General features: G+C 39.4%; 1 protein-coding gene across 2 annotated transcripts; it reads left to right on the forward strand.

Moving 5' to 3' along the window:
• Positions 1–4,460: 4,460 nt before the first annotated feature.
• On the forward strand, positions 4,461–23,223 carry LOC140242515 (uncharacterized). 2 transcript variants are annotated; one of them, XM_072322249.1, is made up of 9 exons: positions 4,461–4,646; positions 5,462–5,581; positions 8,436–8,593; positions 10,216–10,296; positions 12,382–14,451; positions 15,209–15,346; positions 17,256–17,330; positions 18,248–18,318; positions 22,599–23,223. In XM_072322249.1, exons 1-9 carry the CDS (start codon positions 4,615–4,617, stop codon positions 22,725–22,727), a joined length of 2,874 nt encoding a protein of 957 aa, XP_072178350.1. In that variant the 5' UTR covers positions 4,461–4,614; the 3' UTR covers positions 22,728–23,223. The 2 variants fall into 2 exon arrangements, with proteins under 2 accessions (XP_072178350.1, XP_072178352.1); XM_072322251.1 differs by lacking the exon at positions 10,216–10,296.
• The last annotated feature ends 464 nt before the right edge of the window (positions 23,224–23,687 follow it).

Below are 23,687 nucleotides of genomic sequence, written 5' to 3' on the forward strand. Positions count from 1 at the left end.
TCATTCCTTTCAATTTGCGTGATATTGATATAGAAGTGATGGGTACAGTAGCAATCTGGATAACTGGGTTGTCGCATAATAGCAAAACTTCTGGAGGAAGAAAAATGCTATCCAGCTCAATCTAGTTTCGAATGAAAAGACGACGGGAGACCTTTCATGATAGTCAAGATTCCAGGTACAAAACGCTTCTTGAAAACTTACTTCTTTAATCGATGATGCATAGCACAACGTAGCTGCCCTGTTTCCCTTATGTCGATAACATTTTTATAATGACTATTGAAGATTCCCAAAACAGGAAGTTGTGTACCTTCTTCATGCTCAATTATAATCATAATCTATTTCACCATTTATCTCACAATTCTGTCGAATTATATGGACGTATAGTCCCTTTAGTCTCTGAACTGTGCAATATTTAAACCAGACTGTTAGGTGTTAGAATATTTAACATATAAAATCATGTCAAAATTTTTGATATTTCAACATGCCTGTCTGGTGTTTTGTTGTTACATTTCTTTTTGCTTAATGGCATATACATGTGACAGTGAAATCGTTCCACCCATTGCACAACATCAGTCAAATTTTGGTTTAGATTTGCCTGTGAATGGTGAATTTGATCAGGCATTTATTGTTACATTTGGGATGATTGATAGTCAGCTGTAATAAGAAGATGAGAGAGAAAGAGACTGGAGGAAAGAGGGGAAAGGACGAAAGAAATAAAAGAGAGAGGGGAGAATGACAAGAAAAAAAAATAAGATATCGAATGGAAAACCGACATAAAGTCAAATTAAAAAAGTGATATTTCTGGAATATACCACTTCAACAATTATTTTTAATAACAGAAAGACAGATTATATTCATTCGAGGTTAAACAGTTTTAACTCTTTGTAATGATATCACTTATAGCCGCTATTTTGAATATTGCTATAAAGAGATCGTTTAGTATCTTTATATCTCCATCTACTCATTATCTCCAACACGAGTACTGAATTCTACGTTTATCTTGTGCAGCTGTATAATCAGTTTTCATCTTCTGACTCCGTTCAATCAGTAACAATCCTCTGATTATTGATATAGTGTAGCTGCAGTTGATGATGGTAGTGAAGGAGTGCTCGTTACAGGATTCAATATGTCTGCCGTAATCCGCAGAACAAAACATCTCCAGTGCTCGAAGAGCTTCAAAGACAATAGCAAAAATGAAACTCACAACCCCACACCACTTAAATCACATTATCATCATAACACACATAAAAAAAAAAAAAACGAAGGAAAACCAAAACAAGATCCTGCAATCATGGCGAAGATATTTACATTAACTTACAAACACACTCTACTAAATTTGACATAATCATCAAACTACATTACCTGTTTTAAAGTTAAAGAGAACTCTCGAACAGTCTAGAAAATATAGAGGAAGAAAGTATTCATCGTGAATAATTTGTTTCTTCGTGGTAATGACACAATGTTAAGAGAATATAGAGAGGGAGTCTTGAAAATCATAAAATTGTTAAAGGACAAGTTCACCTTCATTAACATAAATGATTGAGAGAATGTAGCAATATTAGTAGAACACATCATTGAAAGTTGGAGGAAAATCGGACAATCCGTTCAAAAGTTATGAATTTTTGAAGTTTTTGTGCAGTCACCGTTGGATGAGAAGACTACTGCAGTGTATGATGTCGCATGCGTACAACACTATAAGGAAAATATAAAGAGAATTTCACAAAATTTCATCTTTTGAAAAAAGTACACATTCCCTTGACTCGTTACTGACATAGTATTTTATGGGTAATATTATTTCCATTGCCTTTGGAAAGAGGCAAGTCAAGTGCTCTTTTATTATGCGAAAAAAGTGAAAATATGTTGAATTTTCTTTACATTTTCTTTATACTGTTGTACTCATATGACATCACAAGCCTTAATAGTCTCCTCATCCAGCGGTTCCAACACAAAAATTTTAAAAATTCGTAACTTTTGCATCGATTGTCCAATTTTCCTCAAACTTTCACTGATGTGTTCTAATAATATTGCTGCATTCTCTCAATCCTTATGTTTATGAAGGTGAACTTGTCCTTTAAGTTTTACGGGATTCTCGAGTAGACAAGAGTATAAACTATCGGGCGCAAACAAAATCTACATCAGCCTGCAGATTACATGAATTATTATGTTAACGATTAGAAGATTAAAATGGGTGTGCAAATTTATTGATGAAACACGTGGAAAGTAGAAATGATATTTCTAATATTGGTGTGAGAAAATGGAAGGCATGTATTGGGCCTGCGTCATCCCAGATCCTGAATATATTTCAGCAAAAGTCATACTTCCGTAAGTGTTTAAATGAATTTTGTCTTCGTTTTACATCCGAGTGTATTTTCATTTTCATTTTCAAGCGAGGTATAGTTTAGCTAGAGTGATAATATAACATGAACAGATGGGCCATAAGGTTGTATATCTGGGGCAAGGCTTGACACTAATTTTTTTTTTTCTTTCAGTTCGGAACATCATGATTGTCAAACTTCGTTTTTGGTGGCCCAACAATGGAATTCCATGACCTGGAAAAAACAAAGGGATACTGTAAGGAAACGAATAGTTAGGCCAAATTTACTCATAGAAACTAGCCTCAGTCAGGCAACCCTGGTTGCCGCAGGGTATAGCTGAAATTATATTTATCAAGTAATGTACCGCGAGCAAATTATTCTCCCCCATTCTAGTTGAAAGGGGGGGGGGGGGGACACATAAAAACAATGAACACACTCAAAATTGCCGGTGACTCCTGGCTATCGGCCTTCGCTAATACCAATTAAGTCTTGAGCATATTATGAGGTATAAAGATATTATGCCATTATTCAAGAAATTTGATAGGATCAAACATTACTTTTGCATGTGATGTGATGGGCAAGAACAATGGAATTATTGGTAGGGCCTATACATTAAAACATAATAAAAACAATTGTTAGATATGAATCGTATTGTTATATTTTTCAACATAATGCAGAATTGCAGCGCAATATAAAAAGCAGAGAAATAAAGATTATATCCCAAATAATTGATGTATTCATAGAATATAGGGCAGAGCTTGATATGCAAACAACAGATAAACAAACAAAAAATGAGTATAATGAGATATCCCCTAAAAAGCACGAAAGAAATTTATGCAGAAATACAAAACTCAGATATTCAAACCAATCAAGAGCCATCATGTATCGTTATGGTGTAACTTTTTTTTTTTGAAATTGATACAATTATTTTAATTGAAAAATATCAAGTTGGAAAAGTGCAAGATAATTACCTCAAACAGTCTCATGTCAAGTTATGATACAATCTATTATTACCGACTGCAAACATGTGTCTTTATTGAAAAGGAAAGAAAATTTGTGTTTGATTTGAGAAGTTTGTTTTATGTTGCCTACATTATATTTTTTCTCCATTTCAGTCTGTATCGAACATCTTATGTACCATACGCGGTTGACGCAATATCTTAAATGGATCCAGAAACAATATTGGAGTCTACGTATTATAAATATGATTTTTGAAATGCAAATTGATAGACTTATATGCGCTTTTCGATATGCCTTTGTATAATACAGGACGCAGTCACTCGCTCACAACACCTACGATATGTACAGCATTATGGACTTTATATAGGTATATAGTCGTCAGTAAGAGATTCTTTGATTGAAAAAAAAAATAATAATTTGATTCAACAACAGACATTTATCAGAAAGACGGATGGACAATATTTCGAAGCATGACCGTACCTTGCAGATATTTTGATCAGTATCCTATAGCCTATGGGTAGACCTAGTATAATTTACTTTGCGGTTGTATTAATTTTGCAACTATAGTCACGAAGACACAGTGTGGTACTATAAAGAGAGAATGAGGATCAACAAATATTGATAGCAATAACAATTACAATATTTTTTGATATAAAGAATCTAGTAAACAGGGGAAGACAATAACAACAACAACAACAACAACAACAAAACAAATTGCAGCAATTAAAAGCTCCGAAACCGATACCAAAACCTCTCACTCTCCAACAGTTTCCCCTAGGCCTCTTTGGTGGGATTTCCTCAGAGTGACATTCGACAGACTTTCTCCGACATTTTTAACCGTTTGTTAACCCGTTGAGGACGGTTTGATTTTGCTACAACGCACATTTCCCAAAGACACCTGCCCGAGTATACTCGGGACTCTCCTCAGCGGGTTTTTAGATACTTGTCTATCAATAACATGCACAAGAAGGCAAAATTGTTTATTCCTTCTGACGAAATCCTCGATAAAAACGCGCTGATCAAACGCTGTAAACGTGCACTGTACCAAAACGTAACGTTATGCAGTATGACCTTGCTTGATCCTTAGTCGCTGATGGCGCTGTACAATCTCGTAAGAAAAATACTACGTCACCTCATTTGCATAACATAGTTGTGGAAACAGTCAACATGGACGACGCAGTGAGATGCTCGAGTAGCTGAGCGATTCCGGCAATTCCTCAGTAGCTTTCATCTGCAGTGATTGCCTTTTGCGTACAACGGACTTTCACGTTCGGAAAAATCTGTGCAATATGTGACGTCTGCTGGAACTGTCAAATATTATCCTTGAATCGCCAGAGGGATGTTGACAGGCACAGCCCAAGGAAATTACTCGTATCCTTTTCACATAAATTTCACGCACGTTAGTTCAATGTCGTGCAATACCAATGGGATAGAGACGATGCGCGATGCATGTAAAATTTACGTGGTTCGCTACGACTCTTACGAGCACAAACTGTCAGTGTCACTGACATAGAGTCTAACGTTAGAAAAGTCACTTGACTGTGGGCAGATATGTGGTAGAATTCTACCTCTGAAGTCGATGGTGTCTTTTAACAAATATGGGTTAACTGTACCAGTAGTTGAACAGGATTTAAATTTAACGATAGCTCCAGAAACTTGTCTGTTTGAGCTGCGAGACTGTAACGTTAGTGATGTCTAGTGATGAGGCATGTAACGTTAGATGTATGGATGAGGGCAAGGCCAAGGAAGAGGCAACATTTTTAGTACCGGTATCTCACAATTTGCCTGAAATTTTACTCATTATTGTCTATGTAAAGAAAATAATCTGAATTCACAAGTGTGCATTGAAAATGCGATTTGCACTCCAAGCGAATAACTGCTTCGAAGTTAATGAGTGTTAAACTGTTATTTTAACGCGCTCAGTTGCACCGCGTTTTAAAACCAACACTCCTACCTTATATTATTGGCGATGTGTGTGAAATGCTTAATGCTTTTCCAATGTGCATTTGTAATCTACAGTCGTCAGTATCGTTGAATGCACACAGGCGTGTGCATTATTTACAATTTGGCAAGTGTTTTGGGTAGTTGTTCTTTGTTTATTCTTTTTTTTTTGAGAGAGAGAGAGAGAGAGCTTGCATATTTTACTACACAAGGTTTCCTTGATTGGCACTATTGCAAACAAACAGCGCCAAATTTCAGCTTCTGGAGCAGAGTCGGATGAAGGATGTTGGGGTGGAGCATGCCCGCCAGGTCGCTGCGAGGGAGAGGGCCCGGAAGATGTCTGTGGAGACAAACAGGAGGAGAAAGTATGTGCATCCACCATACCTCCATGTCACTCTCAAAATTGACTAATTTTTTTTTTTTTTCAAGGTGCTTGGTCAGGCTTATATTCGCCGATTATTTATCACCAGTCTATAGGGAGTCCAGAGCCCCATTTCATGAAGCTGTTCTTAAAGACCTAATAAAATGCTTGCAAAATTTTTCAATATGCAAAAGAAATGTAAAATATATGTCATGATTATCAATGTAAATATGTTGTCAGTGTCGTTCCGGTTTTCATCGCTTCTAGAAACTCCCCCAAATATCACATTTTTGGAGGACCCCGTTGCAGCTTTTGCGAAAAAGATAGTCACGTGACTAACACCCCTGAACCGATTGATGACGTATAAGCACGGAGTTGTGCTCAGTTAGCAGACGCCGCTCAGCACAAGCACTCAGATTACTAGCTTGGTACACGCGCGTACACGATAGCTAGCCCGGCCAGGCCCGGGCCCCGCGGGATGTGCGCTCCCGGTCGACACACTGACTGTCGACATGTACGCATTACCACGTACATTATCACTAAGTTAGCTTGCACAGATACCTGGTACCTCGAGCATAATATCTTACCCTATATGGGTAAACTTCGACATTGATGATGATGATGAAGACTGCAGCTCGGACGATAGCGGAGAGGAAGAGGAGGCACATGAAGTTGAAGGGGAAGATGGGGAGGGAGAGGCAGCCGATGAACCAGAACGTTATCGTGGGGCTGCACCTTACCGATATGAACCAGCTGCATCTCCCCCGCTGCCAGTGCAAGAGCGTATGAACATATGGCACCAAGCCCGAGAATAGACCTCACGGAAACGATCGCCTGGGAAATACAGAGTGGTATGTCTGGTATGCCCCCATATAGTTTAACGTTAGAAAGGATACACTGTATTCTACATGACTGACATTGTAAGTTGTAACTGTCTAGTAAGTAGATTAGAAGAACAGGCCCAGCTCGCTCACAAAGTGAGCGGCTACTCCGGCCGCAGCAAGCAAGCGGGAGCGTCCCGGCCGTGGCTGCGGCCGGCGCTTACAAGTTAAACTACCAGTAGTAGTCTAGTAGTAGATCTAGTAGCAGTCTACTAGTAGTTATAATAGTCTACTAGTAGTAGTAGTCTACTAGTACTACTACTAGTAGTGTACTATTACCACTACGGCACTAGGTCTAGTAGACTAGTAAGTAGTAATAGCAGAATCTTTGGTAGTAGTACAGAGGCTACACTCTAACGATTAACGGTTAGGGGGATATGTTGTTACAGGGTGGGTCGTGGCTGAAAAAAAAAGAAGCCTAACACGTTAACCAGTTTCCCATAGTCAGTTTCTGCAATATGATCAGTAATTTAGATGCGTCATTTTCTAAGAAAAACGATACCAAGAATGATCGTCAATTTTGGTCGAGTAGTTTTTGTTTTATGCTAAAAATCATACTGTGGAAGGAAGCCCAAACGCCGTGACCGATGAATGCCACGGTGGGGCTGGATTCACGAGTAGGTCCAGGCCTATAAAGCAGGCGAGTCGCCGTAGTATTAGTACAGACACGCAGTGGTGGTGGGGCTATCGTGAAATAGGCCCCACCGCAGTCACGCGTGCACCGTACCCGTGCGTTTATAGCAAGCAAGGGTAGGTCCTCCTAGGGTTTAGGGTTAGGTAGGGTTGTATTTATGGTTAAATTGGCCGTTAAATTAGTCGAACCGAGGGCCATATTATGAAGTCATTTTCGCCGCATTCACGAGTATTCACTGTGGAAGGCAGCCCCACCGCCGTGCTTACCTACCGAGATGAACGCCACACGGTGGGGCTGAAACAGGCGAGTCGCCGTAGTATTACTATTAGTACAGACACGCAGTGGTGGGGCCTATTTCACGAGTTTGCCGAAAATAATGGATATCCAAGCGTACCACAGTTGTAATCTGTATTATTGGCAGTATTAAATCCGATACAGTTCATTAAATATTTTTTATTCTTTTGTCTAAAGGCTTAGCCAATGACAATAGTGCAGCGCAGCACCTGTTATGCGCTCGCTAGCTCGCTCCCCCGCCAGCGCTAGTAGCCAGTGCAGCCGCCGGCCGCGCGCCGGCTGTCGCTGCGCTCGCTGCGCTAGCATAGCATAGCCTTGCCAGCTCGCTGGCTACGGCTAGACTGGTCGTGAACGACTCCGTTCTTAGACGTCATCACAATTTAGAAGTGATAGTGCGCCGCATGCGGTGAAAGTATAGCAAGTTTTCCAAAACCGAGGAAATTGCATCCATTATGTTAACAAATATAGAACAAAATTCAGAACAGTAAAAAACCCCGCACAACCATAGAATTACTTAGAATTTAACATTTAATATTATTACATCATTGAGAAAAAAATGCCTAAACCATTTTATTAGGTCTTTAAAGTTACAAACGACTTGTGAATGACTGGTGATCAGTTTTGATGCGCTGTACTTGTGCTATATCAGAATTACAATACCATAATTCAGCACAAGAACTCATCACCAGTCATTCTTATTCAAGTCGTTCGTAGCTTGAAGAACAGCTTTATGAAACACCCCCCGATCCAACATTTTGATTGTAGAATACCTCCATCCCACTCCAAAGTATACATTAACATATTGATTATTTCATCTCTTTTGCTTCCAGATCATCCTTTTGAACCTGTGAGAAAAATATGTGAAATTAGGGCTGTGTTTTGTTTTGTAAGGAGATGATACTAGAAAAATTGAGGAAAGTCAATAGATGCATCTTGATATGTACATACAATGTCAAGCACACCCCAAATTTTCCCTCGAAAGAGCACTTCTACAGTTGATCTTTGGGAACCAAGTTTTAAGTACAGCGTATGTCTTTTTTTGCCAACAGGGCCCTCGAGTCCAAGAAAAAGCTGGAAGCGCAGAGAGAGGCCAAGCGTCGGCAGGAAGTACTGGACGAGCGACGGCAACGGCAGCGAGATGCCACCAACCGCTTCCAGAGATTGAACAAGGGCAGCGCCAGGAAATACGGGGATTACAACAATACAGGTAGGACAGCCACGTGGAATTTCACGGCAATGAAAAGTCAAGATGCCTCTTTCAAGATGAGCCATCTTTCATCTAACTGAAAGGAAAAAAACATATGTCCGTAAAGATTTCTTTAACAAGACCGAGTGAGCATTGAAGTATTCACATTTGAACCAGCAAAGAACAGCCTTCTCATTGAAATATCAGTCAACAAGCATGGAATATGCCTTGTGTTCATTGCAGAATTACTTGATGTTCATTTTACCAGAACATCAAAGCTTCTGTTACCTAAAAATGTTCAACATTGCTTACTGTTACTCTATATAGAGTTGGCACAAAAAAAAAGAAGAAGAAGTGACCAGTAATATAAATGATATTTGATGGTTTCCAACAAGATAACAATAGTTTCATACTCCCCGATACGTCATAAAAACTTGTGTGATTTTGAGTGTGGCTCCAGTGAGATGCCTGTTCTCGAATCTTACTAGCATCTTGTATCAATTACGTACCATGTAGATATTTGAATTTATACACTTTTGTTGACTTTTCATCAAGTGCCAGCATGTTGCAAGTTTACACTTTCACCCTTGATTTGTCATTTGAGTGTTTATGTTGTTGTTTTTAGTTAGTTTGTTGTAAACATCAATTGAATGTCATTTTGATAGTGATAACATGTTACAATTTTCTTTACTGTTGACAAGTTACTCAGTCTTCAAGGCTTTCAACTTTGTGAAGTGCATTCTCAGCATATTTAGAAAGATATTAACTTTGTTAAGTGGTTTCCATTGATGTTACCAGATATTTTTCATTTCATTTTGTGCATGCACTCATAATTATTCTCTTTCCTGTAGTAGCAGATATTTTAATATAAAGCTTATCCTTCCTACCATAACAGTGCAGCAATTACATAACAGCTGTTGTAGCCATATAAAAGTGGTGATTTTTGTTAAATTATGCACACAAAAAAAAAAAAAATAAATGAAGAGAGCAAAACCAAAGTAACTAATAAGCCAAACAAACTGCAAAAAAAAAGGAAGCACATTAATGAGACTAAAAAACAAAAAAAGAATAATGTCATGGTGTCAGTAGTCACTTGACACTTAATTGGTCAACAAAGATGACTTGGTGTACACTGGGTGTTTCTAAATAACTAGCCTGAGTGTTTTCAAACTTGCATTGACAGTGGTCATCAAGTCCTGATTTGCTCAATAGTGTCTTCAAATTATCACTAGCCTGCTATGCATTCACATTTACTTCGAACCTAAAGTTGCATTGAAGCCATTGAACAGATGTAAGCCTATTGAATTGCAATGAGGTGGCATGCCTCCAAAGTTGTTCTGTTTCTTCACATGTTTCATGCTCTGAAACCTTTATGTTTGAATCATTGCTCTCCAACAAGATTTACCTTTCCAGGCAACCATCACACTTTTCATGCTTTCTAAACATGGCTCCATCATAAAAGCAAGATATGAAGGCTTTGGATGGCTCCTGATAATGACATAAAAAAAAAAATAATAATAAAAAAGTCTTACACATTTGTGTCATGTTTCAATACTGTTATAAACTCGTGAAAAACTGACAAAAACAAAGTAAAGCCAAAGCTAATTTTACATCATCCCTCCACCATTGTCCTCCTGTTGTAGCTCCTGCATATCCTGGCGCCCCCCTCCAGGAAGGTATTCTGATGGCTCGGGGCTACCGTCTAGACTCACCTCGCAGCTCAAGTATGTCTTTTCCTCTAAAAATGCTATCTTCATTCGTGCTTTTTCATCCTCGGTAATCATTTTCATTGAATGAGACTAACAATGACAAAAAGACTATGTCATTACCATTATCATGATATTAGAACTCTTCTCATCAGTTGTTGAAATTCATGGTATCATTATAGTTTTATGGTTATTCTTACACCAGTATTGCAAACATTTGCAGCTAGAGTTTTTGTGTAATCCATGTTACAATGTGTTGAACCTCACATGCATTCATTGCATGCTGTATGTATAAGTCTTTGTAATATCCACATTGTGTATGTTTGTTTCTGTTAATCTCTAGGACAGGCCATCATTATCATGAAAACTTTTTCTTTTGTTGTTACTATATGTGACCGTGCATCACAAAACAAACACAAAGTCGCAGCCCTTGACTTTGCGTGAGGACCTAAAAAGGGTGAAACAGGTCAACCAAGTCAATCTTGAGTTTCTCATACTTTCTGAAAGAGCTATTCTTCGTTTACATCATTCATTTAAAGTTTGGGGTCATAAAACGAACGGGAAAGTGTGTTTTCAACAGTTTTTCTACAACCCCTTTTTATAGAGTAGTGTGATTAGGTACGTCGTCAGAGGTCCCTTTTCATTTCTTTAAAATCCTTGACACACCCTTCAATTTCAACTCTAATAACTTTTGAAAAGATAGTGCTACCACCTTGAAAGTGGACATTCAATATGGACAGAATGTGCTAATTCAGCATGCTCAATTTCAGCTTAAACTGATAATCACTTCATTGTTGTTGCTACCGTGGTTTACATCCTGTTTTTTGGTCCCATTCATCGCACAGCCAGCACGGTTTCTAAAGATTAAGCGCTTGAATAGACCCTTTACTTCAGAGCCTCTTTTCTCAGTTCAAACCTTTCCAGAGTGTGTACTTTCTATCCAATATTTAGATAGGTTAGGAGAGTCCATTTGATTTGAGTTATACATCATTTTAAAGCTTAGAATCTGCTCTTTCAATATATTCCCTTAACTAAAAATCCATGTCTGGCGACTTTTTGTTGGTATTGTGATGCAGGGTCACATATATACTAATATGGCAGTGATGCATCCCTCAGATAGAGGCATTTTAAATTTGTTTGACCTACAAGTCTATTCTCTACTGATACAAAACGATGTCTGATGATATGGTGTGTACTGAATGGCCATGGTAGAATATTGGATATGGCATCACGGTGTCATTGTTCATTTCCATTAGCAGCCTTTTGGTCTGTGCATACAATGGATGTACATGAACAGACCTTAATGCAAATCAGTGTAGGAATGCTATTATACAATACAAGTACCTCTCTCTTCAATATCAAAGTAGCTTTCTGAACATAGTAACATGAACAACACAAACATTCTAGATTCTTCAGAAAAGCCCCTCTGATTGATGCCTTATACTCTGGCAAAAGAAAAAAAAAATAAATTTCAATAAGTCATTCACTTCTGATTAGGAAATAAAGACAAATTGAAAGGCAGATCAGGGGTCGCACTTAACTTTTTTTTTAAACTAGCCAGGCGGACTACTTAGAATCAATTTTAACACTGAAGCAATATTTTGGCCAGCCAGACGGACTAGTAACTTCAGAATTTTATGATTTTTAGCTAGTCCGACGTGATTTTGGGTGGCCAATGGCCAGCGGACCATTGCCAATTTCGAACCCTGCAGATTGTATGCAAATCTCAAAGAGATACACACTGTATTGCTTGTCATTTAGAGTTGTCAAATGTTCAAATTTGAAATAAAGAATAATTCTTGCTTTCCCAAATCAGGAACAGTTGGACATGTCATGTAATGTTCATTTTTGTATCCCAGTGAATTTGCTTCATCATAGTATCATTGATAGTTCCAGTTTTGTTTTGTTTTGTTTTGTTTTTCTTTTATGGAAATCTATGCTGATCATTTAAAATGTCTTTACAGTACTTGTTAACAGTTCACATTGTCTGCATAAAGAAACATTACTGTTCTAGAAACTTCAATGCACAAATAATATTTTGCCACATAACTCTTCTCCATGGTAATAATTCCACATGTCCGTCACTTTTAAATTGCACAACAGCCTATGAAAGCGGAACTCCATCTCTGGATGATGTGCTTCAGATGGTGGGAACACCATCCTCTCTGTCCCTCAAGTATGGCTCAGGACAGCCTTCCTACCCGTCAAATGGACTCGCCCATTCATCCACGCACCCGACACCATCCCACTACACTGGATCATACCTAGATACCAATGCCAATGTGTCGTCCGATGTTGCGGCCAGAAATGAGGTTAGGACTAATGGAAGAGCTGGTCAAAGTGCACCAAGTTCTGTGGTGAATCAAGGTAGGGTAGACTCGCAAGCCAGTCTGATAGAGCAGGAGATTGTGGAACAGCAGCAGCAGCTACTTGCACAACAGCAGAGGACTTTGCAAGAATTTAGCCAGGCTATACAGATTGAGACTGGTGGAGAGGCTAGTGATGGGGAGCATTTACAAAGGAGTGGTAGCTTATCCAGCGTCGATAGCTTGGAGGAGCAGAAACCAGATTCTTCAAAACAACAGAATGCACGATTTCACAATGGAAAGACATCCACAGGCCCCGCAGGTCAAAAGGGTGAGAATGAAGGAACCCCAGTGTATGAAAGGGTTGGAAACACAGTGGAGGACCAGCGTGCAAATTACAGCTTGTACCACAATGATGTGCTGATGAGAGGTGGTTCTTCAAATTTCAACCACAATGATGCACTGAGCAGCAAAATGCATCAGGCTGATGACCGCAGTAGGATGACAAGCAATGGATATCATCCTGAAGGACCTGTGAGGGGCGTTTCTGACAATGATAGAGCAAAGAATGTCAGTGGATATACATATAGTCAGGCTGGGTATAATAGTAGTGCAAATCACAGCTATGTCACGGACAGCAGTAAGGATAATGCTCTAAACTCAACATCACAAGCATGGTCGGTTGCAAAGAATACCAAACCTCCCATACACCAACATTCCAGTGCCCCAACTGCCAATACAAGTCAAAGACAGAAGCCATACTCTTCACAGACAACAGCAACGGCCATTACTGTGGCACCCACAGTGTCATATGCAGGTGGAGGGCATGTTTCACAAACGCAGGAGAACGTTGGCCATGGTGGGCCACAGACTCATACGAACCATTATCCAGGAGCGACGAAAAGGCCCCTTCAGTACCAAACCAGATACAATTCAGAAGAAGCGCTTCAAGATGTCACCAAGCATGAAAACAGTAATCTGGCAGAAGAAACCATTCCTCAGGTGATGTCCCCACCAAAGGGCATCCTGAAGAAGCACAAACCTGATAACTCCGGCAAAGATCGCAGGGTGTCTGGCCTCGCAGCAGCCATCATGAAAGACAGCCTGGACATGGGCAAGCAAAATGGTGTCAGGTCTCCGAAGAAAGGCGTACGCTGGACAGACTTGCAATACAGCGACGATGGTGAAAGCGTGGAAACTCAATCAACCATCACCAGCGCTGCTCCAGCCCCTCGCAAACCACGGCTTGTATCAGGAGTGAGTGCCAGGACAGTGCAGGAGAGGTTAGGAGGAGGGTCAGAGACAGTCGTCACTGGAACTCCGCCCAGACCAAAATCTGGGAATGTGAAAGAGAGAACTAGTACGCAGGTGAAGAACAATCGCTTTCCTCGTGGCTCAGAAGCAAAGCAGTATCCTGATGAGAGAGAGGAAGGCAACGATAAGTCTGCTCCGGTTATTCAGAATGGAATACGGTTAGATAAGACGCCAACAGATGAGGAAATAAACTGGTTGTGGGATAAAGTGAGGACTTGTTTGCATACCCGTGATGACGGCGCTGACGCATCAACAGTGAGACAATCATTGGCCAGTCAGCAGCACCAGGACCAAAGGATAACGGCGAATCTCCGTGTGGCTCCCCCAGCCAACAAGCCCCGCTTCAGTCACTACCAGGACACCCTGCGCAGACAGACAGCAGTCCCGCGATGGAGGACAAACAGTGATTCCGGGTCCCATGTTCAGCATGCTGCCCATCAACGGCGCCCTCATGTGAGGGGTTCCAGCGCAACAAGGTCAAACAATCAGCTGGTGCCAGAAAGCAGTCCAAAAGGACCAGCTAGATCTGGAGTGACTGGCCACAAACCAGATGGTGAGCAGTATGCTGCTTTAAACAAAATTCACTTTTTGAAAACAGTTCTAATAGCAACTTTGAGCTACAGATATAGTAGTAAACTGTGCATACTGTTTTTAAAAATGAATAAATAAATATATGTAAGGAGCATTTTAACAAGTGGTTAAGAAATTGCGTCCATGACATATCTGAAATAGAGTCATAGAGAAAACTGCTCCTGTAAGACAAAGTCAAATCATACATTATGACAATGAATAATGACCTAAAAGCATCACAGTCACATGATAGCTGCAGCTATGTTTAGATATTGTCTGTCAGGGATTCAAGTGGTCAAAATATTCTTTGTATGTTTTTGCTAGCTTGCTCAACCTATCTTGCAGCAATTTCATTCATTTTACTGTTTTCATATGAAATAACTTTCTGTACCATTTAAGCTATCTAAGTTTCAGATGTATGCATTGTTGAAGCACTGTGGTACATAGTGGATGACGCTCTAGAAGTTTGAACAAAAGGTCCTGGTTTTAAATTCTGCTTGATTTGTTTATCCCTAGACAAGATGTCTTACAACTTGTCTGCCATGTTCTTTGTGACACGGGTGCATATGGGTTCCTGACAGTGCAGGGCTATTAGTAATGACTGGGCCAATCAAAAGAGCAATGGTAACACTGCAGAGGCTACCCTGGGTGAATGAGACCATGATTGATTATTATTAGTAATTGATTATCATTCCCTGTCCAACTGCTGATATCCCATTTGACCTACCCTGGCCCTGCAGTGACCGAGAGCCTGTTAGCCTTCCAGCAAGCTGAGCAGATGGTCCAGCAGAATGCTGAAGAGGCGGACATTGCAGCCGTCCTGCACCAGCAGCACCAGCCGAGGCAACAGCAGCAGTATGCACAGATAGAGCAGAAAGGTGAGGTCAGGGGTCATTTAACGCTCTTACGTGTGAGTCACATGACTGCAGAGCTATGTTCAGATACCCACATGATGTATTGATTGTCTTACTAACGTTGAAATGGTCATAGTGTACTGCAACTTTTGCATGTGTTGCTCCAGGTCATGTAGTGTCAGTTAATGTACAAATCAACAACCATCACCAGTACAATGTATGTGCATGTACATGATGTCCTTCCTTTGATCTATGATAAATCAGGAACAGGTTGAAGCATATCTTGTATATTATGCCATTATGACAATGTTGATTCAAACGAACAAGTGCATTGACAAAGAGAAAATCATTAAAAGGAGCAGAAGCAAAATGGACAGAAGGCACATTTGAGGTATATTCCCTTTTTTATTGTGTTGTGAAATTCTTCAGTTTACCTGGTCATTATTTGTATTCACAAACACACATATATTAAGAAATAAGCTGAGATGTTTCTGCGACAAAGTGTTGTCAGACTGAAAACAGCAACAGCAACAAGACAGACGCGGTGGAGCACCCCAATTATCTCGCAGAAATTCATCGGCAGCCGAGCCTCATTTGCATAAAGTAAACAACATGTACTCGCGTAGTTGAGAAAAAGTAAACGACTTCTCAAGCTAATAACAATTTAAGGAAACCTATTTTCGGATTAAAATTGAGTTAGTTTGAATTTGAAAACATGTCAGGAAGTGTGATTACGGAACCAAAGCGCCATTCGAACAGAGTACACCAAAATTTATTTATCTGCTTGCATTTTAAATGTCATACCGTAATATTCCCGGCCATGGTTGTGTCGGAAAAACACAGAAGGTGATGTCAAAAATGACACGAACGCAAAGCGTACAGGTCGGTCCCATGTATATATAATCGCGTGACTGTAGCGTTGCATGTCACAGCACACACAACGCTTTGCTGCATGCAGCGTGCGCGGCAGCAGCTCAGCAGTCACCGCCGTGCGACACTCACAGAACTCTTGTGGCGACACTCAGCAAAATTGACTGCGTCACATGCAAACCAACAATGAGCACGAAATCCTGAATCTCACGTACAGCTACACGCATGCCCAATATTACGGGAAAAGAAATGACGTCATTTTCAATTGTTTCACTGACTACAATTTTCTATTCCAAACCCTGTAGAAACAGGTTGATTTCTCAAAAAGTACAGGTGGAACCAAGCGAAAACTTTCACCATATATGGATTGAGGCCTGATAAACTTATGTTGCCAATTTCGGACACATTGGAGCCCGGCCATAGTCCAGTCGGAAAAAAAAACAGAGAGCATGTTTTGCGAGAGGTGATTTCCAAAACGCTGTAATATCTCAAGTTCTAGTGCAGCAAATTTCACAATTTTTTCATCAAAAGGAAGGTTTTTAAAAACTTAGATAGTGTGGGAAGTTTGAGCTTACTAGCGGCACGCATAGCGGCACAAGGAGAAGGTAAAGATTTGACTTTTTCATGCACACAGTTTCGGGCAGCCGTGGATGCCCGTTGGGAATTCAAATAGAACAGGGCGATAATGAGATGCAAATTGGGGTGCTCCACCGCGCCTGAAGACAATTCAATTCAATTCAATAGTTTATTTATTTCCATCATCACAAAGAAAGAAAAGAAAAAGTTGACATAATCCAAAGTGATACAAATTTTTTTTTCATTTCTCTTACACTCGTCCGATAAAGGATTTTTTTCAATACAATATAAAGTATATTATACACGAATGGTGTCGTAAAAAAGAAATAATGCACTTTGTCATGGCAACAAAAATATTAAATAATCACAATGATGGAAAACAGTGTTCCACTAAAAAAGCCACGCTTTTTTAGCTACAATAATAGTAAGGGAATTCCAGCTGAATGAGTTCTGCATTCTCTGAATTTTCTCTGTCGTTCTCTTCCAGTGAACCCCAGTGCCCTGTCCATAGAAGAAGCCAAGATTATGGAGTCTCTAGACAGGCTGAACGCAAGGCTAAAGAGTAAGTATAGTAGCCACTAACGCTAGTTGATTATGCGTGGTTCACTATTGCCCGAATTCACGAAAGTGGTACAATCTTTGTCCATGGTTTAAACCATGGACAAAGACTGTAGTTTTGTGTGGGGTGCCAAGTGTCGCATGGCCTATTTCATTACGAAATCAGTCATTTCATTGACGAAATGTTAATTTTGTTATGAAATGTTGATGAAGTGGTAATTTCGTCGACGAAATAGGCCATGCAACACTTGGCGCCCCATACAAAACAAGTCTTTGTCCATGGTTTAAACCATGAACAAAGATTGTACCACCTTTGTGAATTCGGGCCTATGTGTTTGCAAGTTCACACTTTGGATCAATGATAGAAAAGTATCTTTAGCAAGTTTCAATTTTTTTTTTTCTTCAAAAATATCTGCTGAACTCGGTGATGTAATGATAGCTTTTGGATTTCTTTGGTTTTATGGTGTAGCTGGGTAAGACTTGTTACTACACACTATCCTTTCCATGAATTGCAGATCTCCAAAGACCAGCATTACATGCTACATCATATCCCGCCACTCATTAAATTCATGGGGACCTAGTTTGATCGCAGTATGTATGAGTCTGTATCTAGAGGCAACCTAGATGTGCAACAAATTCTTGCAATGACTGATTTCACTTTTCATACTTCATATAGGGGCTTTGACAAAGGTTGAATCATCCACTCCGACGAAAGAAAAAAAAGAAACAAAAGAATGAATAGATAGATAAAATAAATACAAACTAGGAAAAACCTTCATTAATAATCATGCTGATTCAGTAATGTAAAATATGAGTATTTATGTGTTTCTGTATTTAACCCGAGGCTTTTCTGACTGAAGATATGTGTTTTACATCATTAAATCAAGACATTGGTTGATTTTCAATTTGTTGTCCTTGTAGCTGTGACTGCTGAGATGAACGGCTCCTTCACACCTTTGTATCCCGTTATGCAGCCCAGGCCTCCTGTATATGTAAGTGCAGCTGGTATATCTGGCAGAAAATCCTCCTAAACCATTTCCTGTTGATGATAACTGAGGTCATCAATGTTCCACCTCCATGGACTGTCCACAACTGTTCAGTAAGACAAAGCTGTGATGTTTAGTTTTACTTTTTTTTTTCTCCCAATATCAGCAGCCTGGGATTGCCTGGAAAGCGAATCTCCTAGTAGACATTTGTTTGCTTCTAATGTGGCAGTGAACTGTCTTCTTATAAAGTGCACTATTCAGTGTTGGTGTATATTGAGTATGATTCTTTTTTTCACTTTTTTATGTTCTGTGTCTTACACAGCATTGAGAGTTTGTCCAAAAAACAAAAAAGCACATTTGTTTGGCCTATTGTACCGCCACTGCACAAAATTTGATATGGTCATATTGTTTGAGGTGGGCAATTTATGCACTTTGCTTTCTGATTCCCGCTTAATTACATAAAACACAATCTCTATGAATTGAACAATAGCACATTCATGTATAGCATCGGCATCATTCAAATATTGCCCTTCTGGTGTATTGACGGTTTAAATCACATAAAGTACATTTCTGTGGTTTGATGCTGTGTCTTTTATTACACTCTTTACTTTTAATTGTAAGTGTTTATTAGGTAAGATTTTAAAAAAAAGTAATTGTTCAGTTTGCAACCAATCCTTAAATTTGCAACACATTTAAAGAAATAAAAGAACCTGTCTTAATTTGGCTCATGTTTACTTTTTTCTGATTTTGTGCAGATTTTAAGAAATATTGTGGGTTCCATCTAATCTTTTCAAATATAAGATTCACATCACGTAGGTAGTGATATTCAGAGGCGCCAATTTTGTATTTATAAAATGATGATGTCCCCCGGAACATGACATGTGAAGATTCCGTATTTTCAGTCCATTTCTCACCACAATCCTTCTATCTTCTCTCCGTTGTGATTTCATGCCTAAAGAAATATAGTTCACAGGGAAAGAAGTGAAAGCGTAAGGCTGTTTGGGATCCTTAACATGCATTGTCGTTTTGTTTGTTGGCACATACATTATATGTGTAGATCTTGCCCTGATAGCGACCTCCATGAACTGTGCTTGTTTGTCAAAGAATGGATCTTCTGTCAGTTGCAGAATGTTAGTTATTTCTACATTTTGTTCACTTCTTGATACATTGCTAGCCTCTTGCTACCTTCTACCTCAAACATAGTTAGTTTCTACATCATTACCTTTTTTGTTAAACAAATGTAGACTTTTTTTCTGGATTCACTCATTTGTTTTGCAGATTTGTATAGATCTCTGCTATAGAATCTCAACATTCTTCATTAGTAATGTTTAAGATATTGTCATCACATTCTATGCCAATACTTATGCCTTTAATGCTTCTTTTCATTTCAGTTTTGGTATTTTTAATTGGCTTCCTCTCTCATTTTTGCTCTTTTTGTGCCCAGCAATATAGTTGCCAGAGGCATTGTAGTATACGTGACCGCGCATCACAAAACGAACAAAAAGTCGCACACACTGATTTTGTGTGAGGATTGAAATAAGGTGAAATGGGTCAACCTAGCCAATCTTGACTTTTTCATATTTTCTGAAAGACCAAGGCTTCTACATTATGCTAAAATTTGGGATCATAAAATGGGCAGGAAAGTGTGTTTTCTAGCAGTTTATTTTGAATAGTTTTTGGTGGAATAGTGTGATTAGGTGTGTCTTTAGAGTCCACTTTTGATTTCTTCAAAACCTTGTACACACTGTTCACTTTCAACTCTAATAACTTTTGAAAGGATGATGCTACTACTTTGAAAGGTGGCATTAATACTGGACAGAATGTGTTAATAAGGCATGCTCAATTTCAGTTTAATCTGATAATCCCTTCATTGTTGTTGCTCCAGTGGTTAACCCTAAAGGGGCCGGGCTTTTTTGGCTATGCTCAGACCGGGGGGGGGGGCGGATTCCGCCCCCCCCTGAGATCTCGGCCATCGGTGGTGCGATCGCGATGAAATTTTGCATGCGTGAGACCCGCGTCATAATCTACAAGATTGTGTCATAAGATTTTTTGAAACAATCAATTTCTAATTTTAATTAATTAATTATGCAAATTAAGCTCAAGGTGATATTTTAGCTTAATTAAAAGCATTGAGAGTCTAATTTTTGATCTGTAAATCTGTTTTAGCATATTCAACAATTGTACATCAAAAAAACTTCCAAAACTCATTTCAATTCTTATGTATTTTATTGTTTTCAGAATTTCTTATGTATTTCTTTGTTTTTCAACTTTTGTTTTTTCTTTGTTTTTTCATTGGAAATTGTCACTGACCACTTTTCTACCATAATTAGCACAAAATTAATCAATGAAAGTGATTAATTGTAAAAATAATCAGGTTTTTATGCCTTTCATGACAGAGCACTGTTTTCCATAGGAAATGTACACAAAACCACAAAATTGTGCCCGTTTTGGAGCGACATTCCGTTACAAAAATGGGCGTGGCTTCGCAAAAGTATGCGCGGACGTTGCAAATTTGGTCTCAAAAGTTGCGCGAGACTTGAACGAAGAAAGTCAAGAAGCCTCGCGATGAGGCCTTCTCGCGTTACAGAATTATAGCGCGAAACGTCGAGGGGGGGGCGGATTCCGCCCCCCCCCGGCCCTTTTAGGGTTAACATCCTGTCTTTTGTCCCATTCATCACACAGCTAGCAATTTGGTAAAGATTAAGCACTTGAATAGACAGATAGACCCTGTACTTCAGAGCCTCTTTTCTCAGTTCACACTTTTCCAGAGTGTGCGCTTTCTTTCCAATATTTAGATAGGTTAGGGGAGTCCATATGAATTGAGTTATACATCATTTTAAAGCTTAGAGTCTGCTCTGTCAGAATCTGTCCTTCACTAAAAATCCATGTCTGGCGACTTTTTGTTTGTTTTGTGGTGTAGGGTCACATATCCTCTGGTTTCATTTGTCAGTTTTTTTTTTGTTTTTTTTTTCACATGTTATTTCCAGCTTTTAGCTTGTGGCACACTGTGTTTATGTTATAGAATTTAGAAGGCATACAGTATTATGTTCCCTCTCATGTATGGGTGATTAATCATGTAGCAAGTGTTTTGTCTCATGATGCTATGTGCATACCAAGCAGTCCAATAATGCACAGAGCCTGAGACGGTTCCTCTCCCAAAGTGACATATCTGTACACACAGATTACTATGAAACAAGTGCAAATGATGACCTGTGTTCATTTAAGAGAGTGGTAATCCACAGTTCACACAACGAGCAAGTTCTGTGGGCTCAGCCCTGCATCATACTGCATACGCCAAATGTTTCGCGAAGTTTTTATTTTTGTGAATTTCATGAGTCGGATGCTATTACACGAAAATATTAACTCTGACCCCAACATGAATGTGATGTGCACTCATACTTTCTCCGTTCAGTACTGTATTCCACAACTGCGAATTTAACCACTCGCGAAATTGTTGTGAAGTCCCGGGGCCCATTGCATAAAACTCCAACCGGATTTTTTTCCGGATGAAATCACAAAATTCCAGTTGGAAGCTCCCAACCAGAGTTTTTATGCAACGGATTTTACATTCTTAGGTTAGCAACCTTAAAAAAGTTTTATGCAACGGGACCCTGGTTCACCAATATTAGACTCACTAAATATATGGCGTATACAGTACATGTAAGGAATAGCCAGTGACCCCTTGTTGGAACAGTGATAATGTGCTTCACTTGTCACTGATACAACTAAGAGAAGCCCTGGCTGTAGTTGCTCCTGTTATTATAGTTGCCCATACATGTAGCCAAAATATTTCCTTTATTGTCATACGAAGATACATGAGTAAAAATGGTAAAATTAATGTTACTTAATGAGTTAGCCTATCCACATCATGTTGATGTGTGTAACATCATTCATGATTACTACAACACTACTTCCAAACATGTTTTTCCTTCACAAAAAATTTAGATTTGGACTCTCAAAGGGATATCGTGATTCATAGCGTATATTTTCAGACTAAACTGCTGTGATACAGTAGTTTAGTATTTTAACCGGGAAGGGGGGGGGGGGGGCATTTTATTTTTTTTTTTTTTTTGGTCAGATATTTTTCTGACAAACTGTTATAAGCTACTGGAATCTTTGCATTTGATTGGCTGAGAGCAAAATTGTCAGAAAAACAAATCCGACCAAAACGCTTCATAAAGTGCCCCCCAGACAATAATGTTATCATTGTTGACATGTGTCTCTTTTCTATGTATCCATTTATTTATTCTCAATTCCATACTCCTCTTTCTTGATTGAATCTACAGGGTGGAGGCTTCAGGGGTCATCGCCCTGTGAGTTCACGGCCCGGGGTCACAGGGGTCACAAAGTCCAGTCACCGAGCGAGGGCACACTCTGCTGATAGGAGTAACGTTAGAATGGGTCAACACAGATGAGGAAGAGAAGCAGGACTTACAATAGAGGAGGACCAAAGACACAATGTGCTTGAGAGCAGTCTAGTAAATCCCCATGGAATAGAGTCCTTTCTGCACTGCAGATGTGCAGATGCGACCTCAGAGGCCCAGATTCATAAGGGATGATTAACCCTAACTAGGCCGGGGCGGGGGGCCTCCGAGGCCCCCCCTCGACGTTCCGCGCAATGTATCGCTAACGCGAAAAGCTATCGCCACGACGTTTTGTGACTATTTTCTTTCGAGTCTCCCGCATCTTTTGACACCAAATTTGCGATACCCGGGCGCGCGGTTCTGAAGTTGCGCATAAATATGTACGTGCATGTCAGACCAAAAATTGCTCAAAAACGTGAATTCGTGTACAATTTCAATGCAAACTGTGCTTACAGGCAAATTTCATAAAAGCATAATTATTTTGAGGTTTTATGGATTAATATCAATTAATAACATATTTTCTTGTTCGGAACAATGTCGCGGACAAGTTTCATTGAAAAAACAATGAAAAACATAAAGTCGAAAAAACAAAGAAATACATAAGAAATTCAAAAAACAATAAAATACTTAGGAAATTTTTTCTGATGGCGTAATTTTTTTCTCTTATATTTGCTCAGGACACTGAAAAGAATATTTCCACAAAAAATGTGCCCATTTTGAGCTTTATTTAGTGATTTATACAAAATTGTCTGATTTCATGCATCATTACGTATAAATTAGCATAATTTAGCATAAATGATAATTTCTTTAAAATTTAACTTCATGGTACTTTAGATTACATCATAGGCAACGTGTGTGCCAATTTTTGTCGCAATCGCGCGGTCGACGGCCGAGATCTGGAGGGGGGGCCTGGGAGGCCCCCCCCCGGCTCTATGATCTACCTAAATAGCCCGGCCTAGTTAGGGTTAAATCAAATCCATGGTTTCGATTTGATCCATGGACTAAAATAAG

This window comes from Diadema setosum, chromosome 19 (genome assembly GCF_964275005.1).
Source record: "Diadema setosum chromosome 19, eeDiaSeto1, whole genome shotgun sequence".
NCBI classification, from domain to species: domain Eukaryota; kingdom Metazoa; phylum Echinodermata; class Echinoidea; order Diadematoida; family Diadematidae; genus Diadema; species Diadema setosum.